At 34.9% G+C, this 8,938-nt stretch overlaps 1 protein-coding gene across 1 annotated transcript in view; it reads left to right on the top strand.

The window, feature by feature from the left end:
• Positions 1-8,501, top strand: part of LOC107663725 (type-1 angiotensin II receptor A-like) — a 24,158-nt gene extending 15,657 nt beyond the window's left edge. Inside the window, exon 2 of the mRNA XM_016454026.1 lies at positions 7,082-8,501. Coding sequence (XP_016309512.1) covers positions 7,190-8,236 — 1,047 coding nt within the window. The 5' untranslated portion in view covers positions 7,082-7,189 and the 3' untranslated portion in view covers positions 8,237-8,501. The remainder of the gene's footprint in view (positions 1-7,081) is intronic.
• The last annotated feature ends 437 nt before the right edge of the window (positions 8,502-8,938 follow it).

The following is an 8,938-nucleotide window of genomic DNA, read 5'->3' as shown; positions in this document are numbered from 1 at the left end:
AAACGCATTACAAGTAACGCGAGTTACGTAATCAGATTACTTTTTTCAAGTAACTAGTAAAGTAACGCATTACTTTTTAATTTACAATAAAATATCTGAGTTACTTTTTCAAATAAGTAACTCAGTTACTTTGTTTTCCCATTCATTGACTGACAGGTCTCCTGTCCCCATGTTGAGAGAAATCGGGAGTAAGTGCAGAGGCGCTGTGTGAACATGATGTTACTGTAGTTCTATAGACTAAATGTGAACATGCATTTACTCATCTCACTTGCACAAAAACAGATTCAGTATTCCTTTAAGATGAATGAAAACAGTGCAATGCAAACCTGCAATAATTAAATGTATTAAATAACACAAATATCTTTTATGCATTTAATCTCATTTTATTAATCAATATCTTTGCTGCCGACCTTCGATGATCCAATTCAGCCATATTAATAAGGAAAAATTACTTAAAATAAACATGACATTTGTTTTTCTTTCTTTTTGTTTCATTGCTGAAGAGTGTTGAACTTTTTTCTGCTGCATTCTATGCGTCATGCAATCCAGAATTTATATTAAAAACAAATTAGCAAGCCCAGCCCAGATGAGAAAAAGTAACACAAAAGTAACATAACGCATTACTTTCCATAAAAAGTAGCTAAGTAACGCAATTAGTTACTTTTTTAGGGAGTAACGCAATATTGTAATGCATTACTTTTAAAAGTAACTTTCCCCAACACTGCCTAACAATGCTTTTGGGAAACTCACCCCTGAAAATGTTTTGTGTCAGTGATTTGACATATAGAAGCACAATTTATGATACCAGTTTGTTTTTTTTCCCCTGATTTGAAATAAGTTATTTAAATGTGACAATTATAAACGCATAAAATGATAGACACGGGTCATTTCCAAGATGGCCGCCAAGTGAAGCTACTTGCTTTAAAAGGGACTTTTTTTTTTTTGAAAATTGACACAAATACTGACTTAGATCAGATCATTTATATTTGTTACACTTAATTATTTTTAAACTATAGTTTTCAGTATTGAGCTTTCCCTTGCAAAAAAAGAATTACACTTTAGTATACTTTTAAAGAGTACATATTACGAAATAATATACTTTAAAACAATATACTTAAATGCGAAAATGTAATGTTTTCGGACACTTAATTACATGTTTAAATGAAAAAAATGAAAATGGATTATTATAAATGCAATCAGTTGAACTTAAGAGTGCTTTTGACCTCATACTTATATACCTTATATACATGTTTATATGTCATTTCATAATTACTTTGAAATATGGTTAACGTACTGCTGAATCTGAAAGCATTAATGGACTACTAAAATATAATTTAATGTAATTTCTATTCAGCTTTGTATGTCTAGTATTTAAATATAATTAGATTTGTAATTAAGTTGAAATTTAGTACAGTGGTAGTATATTAACTTCAATGGAATGAAACACTACAGTTAAAAGGTACTTTACATGTGCTTTAGTATGTTAGTCAACACATCACAATAAGTGCACTTCTTTTAAGCATGACAATTTTACATGTAATTTAAAAGTAATACTTAAAATAAAAAAAATAAAAAATAAAACTGTCCCCTATTTAATTACACTTAAGTGGCCTTTTATATAATTACTATTATATTATCATTTTTTTTTTTTTTTTATATATATATATTGTTTTAATATTTCAGGCTTTTTTTTTTTATATGTAGGCTACAAGTGCACATTCAGCGCAAGTAAGCACACTTATTTTCACAAGGGTTCACAGTGCATTTTAGATTGTCTTCTCCACAAATGATACATGTGATGCTACCTTTGAATTTGGCACCATAATTATGCTGTCTACTTTTCAGCCTCAGGAACCTATGATGCCTTAAAATGCAGGCAGCTCACTAACTTTTAGCACACAGTGATTGTGCTATCTCTCATTGTTAAAAACATTATCCTCTCTTCAGCTCAGACAAACCCAATGTTTTATTGACCTGCAGTCTTAAGACTTATATTTGTTGTCCACAACTCCCATGGCAGCAGCTTGCATCTATCTAATGAGAACTTAAACACGATAACAGAAGCTAAATTGCCATGTTGGGCTTACGTTTGTGCTCGGCTACACAAAATGTTCGACAGATGTCCGTGTCATTCATCTGCTGTTAATCCAAACAGCCTTTTTCTTTAAAAGCCCAGTCAACAGAAATATATAAACCCCATCTCTGTCATGTGGGACAGGAGAGAAGATAAGGTTGTTGTTTTTTTTTTTGAATGGCCACAGTTGTGCTGATGAAATTTCCATGTGGTACCTCTCAGAAGTGAGAGAAGAGCAGATTGAGTGAATCTTTAACTAGATCGGATGCGACTTTTAGAGTGCAGTCCAACGCTCTGCCAGATGGTGGTGCTCACGCTACACTTCTGATTAAACAAGAGTTCATTTTAGATAACTGTGTTGTTAGGCAAAGTAGCAAGCAAGTAGTTGACTCCCATGAAAATATAGTGACATTTGACCTCAAAATCAATCTCAAAATAAAAAGCAGAAATGATAACACACACCCATGATTTTCAGCATTTATTTATTTATTGCTCATTTAAAAAAAAACATGCAAAATATATTATCTGCCTCGTTCAGCTCACAAAATTAAGTTATTTCAAATACTCGACTGATGTTGTGGAGTAAAATCATGTTATTAGATGTGACCCTGGACCACAAAAGCAGTCTTAAGTCGCTGGGGTATATTTGTAGCAATAGCCAAAAATACACTGTAGGGGTCAAAATTATCGATTTTTCTTTTATGCCAAAAATCATTAGGATATTAAGTAAAGATCATGTTCCATGAAGATATTTTTTAAATGTCCTACCGTAAATATATCAAAACTTCATTTTTGATTAGTATTATGCATTGCTAAGAACTTAATTTGGACAAATTTAAAGGTGATTTTCTCAATATTTTGATTTTTTTGCACCCTCAGATTCCATATTTTCAAATAGTTGCATCTCAGCCAAATATTGTCCATCAATGGAAAGCTTATTTATTCGGCTTTCAGATGGTGTATAAATCTCAATTTCAAAAAATTGACACTTAAGACTGGTTTTGTGGTCCAGGGTCACAAATGTCCTCTTTTGTTGGACAATGCTTCTCTTTTAAGTGTCATATATTTGGCAAACTAATATAAATGTGCATTTCTGCCTTTTACAGTCTCCATTTAAAGTTTCCATTTGCTCTCCATTTCATGTAATAGCCGTCTGGGAGAAACAATTAAGATAGTAATTATCTAGCTTAAGAGCAGTTACTTTGGTGCTGTGTGTTCCTATTTTGTGCTCGTTTGTTTGTGTACGGTGTGTTCAAGTTCTCCTGGGCAGTTGGTATTTACGAGTTGGAAAGTCGTAATTATAACATCAAGTCACTATGTTCACAACAAGATGGTGATGCATCTTTTTTCAACAAGATTTTCAAACTCTGTTTCAACAAAATGACGGAAAAAATAACGTGCACCCATGCATTTTTGTTTTTAATCAATTTATTTAGATGCAACATAAATACAAAAATGATAATTTCAATAATTTCAACAAATTTCCTGTCGACGCTGCACCCATTGCATACAAACTTTTCTCACTGACACACTCCTTACTAAGAAACTCTGGGCTTAAAGAAAGTTCTGAGTTTCCCACTCATAGTTATGCCTTTGTGGTGGCGTTCATGTGAGTTCAACTCATAAATACGATCTTTCTGACATGACTTGCAACAATATTTGTTGCAGGTATTTATGAATCTTGATTCTCAGTAATGTGTCTCAGTAATCATGTTATCAAAGCGAATCCAGAAAAAAACAGCATGGGAACACATGCACAACTAAAAGTGAGCTAGTCTTGCACATTTAGCTTATGTGTTCCCATACAGTCAAATTTACAGCCGCCTACTGTTACACTCATTTAAAAAAGAAAACAGGACAAAATCAAATTTTGACGTGTGGAACTACTTTACTGCACCAGGCCTGAGGAGGAGAAATGCACGGGTGATATTTCATTATCCTGTTACCCTTGGCACTCCAACGTTGTGCTCCTCTTGCAATGAATGTCACATCTGCAACTGATATGGATGTTGCTTTTACAGAAGAATGCATGCTTTTAAAAACGCCTCGACTGTGAAACCAAAGAAACCCACATTCACTTGACATATAAATGAAACTGCTTAAAATGTGAGACGAGTAAAAGAATAATTGTCACAGAGTGATGAATGGGATTTTTTTCTGAACAAAGTAATTTAATTCAATATTTTAGGTGTTTTATATTATGTTTCTGACAGGGTTGTGCATCCTTCAGAATTGAATTGATAAAGCCTTTTACATTACAATGAAATCCCTTATTTTGAAATGAGGTGAGAAACAAGCTACAGAATTATATCTGTAGTTTTAAATACTTTATGAAATGAAATAATTTAGCAAAAGTGTATGTTCATTGAAGGTTTGTGCACCATTCATAATTAGATTAAAACTGAGTTTTGAATTCAATTCCTGAATTTGCAATTTGAATTTGAATGTACAGAAATGTAAAATTTGAATTTAGAATGTAAAAATTAAACTGAAGAAAGTCTGTATAACTGCTGCAAGTTTTTGTTAATGTTTAATACTTATTTATTTTTAAGTATGAATTGTAAGTATGAATTACTACATTTTAAGTATGGATTATTAAATTACTAAATTTAATTTAATAAATTAAGCTTTTGGACCATGACGGATGAAATTGTCAGTTCCATAAATGATCTAGGTTATACAATTAATATAATCTATAATTCTTAAAAATGGACCCAAACCAAAGGTTATAGGTTTTAAAGTTAGAATATAGAGAATATTCCTGAATGTAGAGAAATCTAACTTAAGGGGGGAAAATAACCTTAACAGGGAACATAATTATTTGTTTGCAAAATTAGTTGAAATCAGTTATGTTGCAGACCTTTCTTTGACTTGTAGTACACACAGTAAATTCCTCTTTCTATGAGGTTGAAATGAAAGGGAACCGGTTCTTACATTTTGATTACATGCACAACCCTAGTTTGCATTTGGATTCTGCTTAAATTTGCAGCTGAAACCATGCAGTGTGCCCCCTTGTGGCAAAATAAAGCTCATATTGCCATAGTTAATTAAGTATGCAGAATACATTTCATTATTATAGTTTTAGACATTAATAAACAAAGTTCTAAATGGATCATTTTTCCCCATTCTATCCTGGTAGCAGCAAGCTCATTTTTTAACCACAAACAGGTTTCACTGGCACTTTCAACAGCCTAGACCCCTGGTGACCTGTTTATTTAAGTGTGTGCTGATTAAAAATGATCATGCCGAGCTCCTTCTTTTAGCACACTGTGTATGAAACATAACAACTCTGCAATGCTCTAATGCACTTCTCTCTCTCTCTCTCTCTCTCTCTCTCTCTCTCTCTCTCTCGATCTCCTACATCAATTAATGGTGTAGTTAGAAAAGCACGTTTACTGCCATGCCACCTTCATGAGCACAAGTTCTGCTGTAGCTAACACTTGCAGGTAACAGTTTCCATCCATCTGCCTATGTTCAAGACACACACTTTGATAACAGGGCACCCTGACCTTGAGCAATGAATGTCCATGCCTTTTCCATGACATATACATTTGTTTGTGTGAATACTGATAATAATTGTTAGATGGGTTTCCATATGTATGCACAGATTTCTCAATAAAAAGACACATAGCAAGATCTCAATGTGACTTTCAGAGCGTCCATGTTCCCTTCATTTGAGAGGGCAAGCTTCAAAACTCATTCTTGAGATATGGGACAAAACAATTTCCTAATATGCTATTAATTTTAAATAGCAGCATTTTCTCTTTATAACTAGAACAGGCTCGACACAAAAGTACAATTTTGTGTCTTTTTTTTTTTTTGTATGTGGCATGATCTACATAACCAAATGGTCACCAAAGCACAACTAAATAGAAATACATATGTGTGATGTGCAAATCCTGTCAACTGAAAATGAAACAATTATTCTTCATTTTTTTTAAATAGTTTTCATAAACATTTGACTTAACAGTGCATTTTTTTATTTATTTGTTTAGCTAACTAGCTTTTTAGCATCTGACCGAATTGACCCATAACCTACTGAGTGATGGTCAAGGAAAAACTGATTCTCATTTGAGAAAATGTAAAAAGCATGATGTTTCACTACAATGTAAATTAATACCTCTGAACTTAAGTAGTATCTAGCCAATTAAATAATTATCAGAGTAAAACTACTAAGTATAACTAAGTGTATGTTCATTCAATTAATTTGTGGGCCATTCAGAATTTAATTAAAATGTAATTAAGAATGCATTTTGAATTCCATTTCAATTCCTGAATTTGCCATTCAGATTTAAAATGTGCAGAAATGTATATAAAATGAAATTTACTGAAACTGGAAAAAAGTCCTTAGACAGTCAGACAGATAACTTTTGCAAAAACCTACTGAGGTTACTAGGCTGTGGGTCTGGACAATCTAGCAATCACTTTAGCATTAGTTCAAAGATGAATATCAATCCCCATTGTATCTCCGGTCTGCGTAACGCAGCAAAAAAAGCTTCAAAAACATTTCAACATCCACTGTTAAGACAACAAGTGCTAAAGGCATAGCTGAAATTCTGTATTTATCTGTGATTTGGGATTTTGAAAAGGTGCTATAAACAACAACTTACTTGGCCAATGTGCTGCCAAATCACAGTTCTGTTAAACATACAAGTTAGAGTATGCGTTACTGTATCTGTAACAATGCTCATTAATTGGGGGGCAATAGACAGACGGATTCCCTGAGCTTTTTTAAATGTTTTCCATGACCATGAGAAACTGTACAATTTCAGAGAGCATTTTTAAGGGGTTCCAGGTGGACAGATAAGTGCAATTTCAAAGGGCTGACTCAGCAAGCATCTGTTTTTAATGGCATCTTATTCAGCAGAAGTAGCATGATCAGTGAGGACAGTTTTAATCTGTAGGACTTAATGAGAGGGAGCTCTTTCATGCTCATACATTACGGCCTGTGGTAATGTTGCCTCTTCCTCTGGACTGTGGCTGATATTTTTGTTTTCTCCTTTATAGGTGTCAGTGAGGCCTTTACCCCAAAGCTGGTGTTGGTTAGTGCAGACACACCCTGTGGATAGCGGAGCCCATTTGTAGTCAAATAATCACCACAACTGGGGACCAAAAATGGAGAACAAAACATCAGGAATGAGCGAGGGCCTCCATGTGAACTGCAGTATGTCTGGAAGACACAGCTTCATCTTCACCTTCATCCCTGTTGTCTACGGATGCAATTTCGTCATCGGGATCACTGGCAATAGCATGGTGGTAGCTGTCATCTACCGCTACATGAAGCTGAAGACAGTAGCAAACGTGTTTGTGCTCAATCTAGCTATATCAGACCTCACCTTCCTTATCACGCTACCTTTGTGGGCCACTTTCACAGCTATGGGTTACCACTGGCCGTTTGGCACCTTCCTGTGCAAGGCAAGTGCTGGATTGGTCATCTTCAACCTCTACACTAGCATATTCTTCCTCACCGCTCTTTGCATTGACCGATATCTTGCGATCGTACATCCGGTGCGCTCCAGATGCCAGCGCACACTTTTCTACGCTAACCTGACGTGTGTACTCATATGGCTGTTTGCCTTGCTCCTCAGTGCACCGACTGCACTAAGCCGGGATGTGTATGACATTGGGAACTCTACATTGTGCGCTGTGTGGCACCGCAGTGAGCAGATTAACTTACTTGTTACCCTTAGCGTGCTAAAAAGTGTGCTAGGTTTCCTTGTGCCTTTCCTTGTCATCATTACCTGCTATTGCCTGATTGGTCGGGCACTTCTGGGTTCCAGGGCTCTGTTGAGGAAAAGCGTTCGCTCTCGGGAAGATGAAACTCTACGTATGATAGCCGCTACTGTGCTAGCTTTCTTTGTTTGTTGGGCTCCTCACCAAGCGTTCCACTTCATCGAGCTGCTGGCCACGCTTGGCGTGGTGGAATATTGCCAAACACTGGATGTTATTGACACAGCCATGCCATTTACCATCTGCATCTCCTATTTAAACAGTTGTATAAACCCCATTCTTTATGGCTTTGTTGGACACAATTTTCGCAAGAACCTACTGAGGTTACTCAGATGTGGGTCTGGACAAACTATCAATAACTTTAGCATTAATTCAAAGATGAATGTCAATTCCCATTGTACCTCTGGTCTGCTCAACCCAACAAGTTCCTAGAACGATTCAACATCCACTGTTAAGACGTCTTAAGTACAAAAGGCATAGCTGAAATTCTGTATTTATCTTTTTTGGGATTTTACATGGTACTACAAGATATTTTTGATCAGCCAACAACATACATGGCCAATGCACTGCTAAAGCACAGTTCTGCTAATCATAGTAGTTATATGAGTTACTGTATTTTACAAGGGGGGCGATAGAACTGTTTTCAAATGTCAGTGCCATTAACCAAGATGTGTTATTCTGCTATAAATATATTCACTTTAACTAACCTACTTGGTAAGATTGTACTTCATGACGGCAGAGAAAACTGAACATAAAAAAAAAAAAAAAACATTTTATGCCAATATATGTTAGCACCTATAACTAACGGTCTGCTTCTTTGGTAAGTTTTCTTTTTCAGGTCATCATTTGCGGTCTGACACATTTAAAGGGAACGCCGGGTATTAAGACTTGTATAGCTTAATATAACGTAAATTATGTTTCTTATTTAAATAAGTATTAGAAAACTAATGAAAGATTTATGTAAGAGACATCAATACCCCGGGTTCCCTTTAAGAATGCAGATTAATCCCAGATTAATGCAACTAAATTGGCATTTGAAAACATACACTGAAATATTACAAAAACTTTTTTTATTTAAAATGTTCTTTTTTTCCTAACAATGGACCATATTTACCAAAAAATAAATAAAATAAA

This window comes from Sinocyclocheilus anshuiensis, unplaced genomic scaffold (genome assembly GCF_001515605.1).
Source record: "Sinocyclocheilus anshuiensis isolate Anshui unplaced genomic scaffold, SAMN03320099.WGS_v1.1 scaffold2425, whole genome shotgun sequence".
Classification (NCBI taxonomy): domain Eukaryota; kingdom Metazoa; phylum Chordata; class Actinopteri; order Cypriniformes; family Cyprinidae; genus Sinocyclocheilus; species Sinocyclocheilus anshuiensis.
The sequence above is the reverse complement of the archived record's forward strand: the minus strand, read 5'-3'. Positions and strand labels throughout refer to the sequence as shown.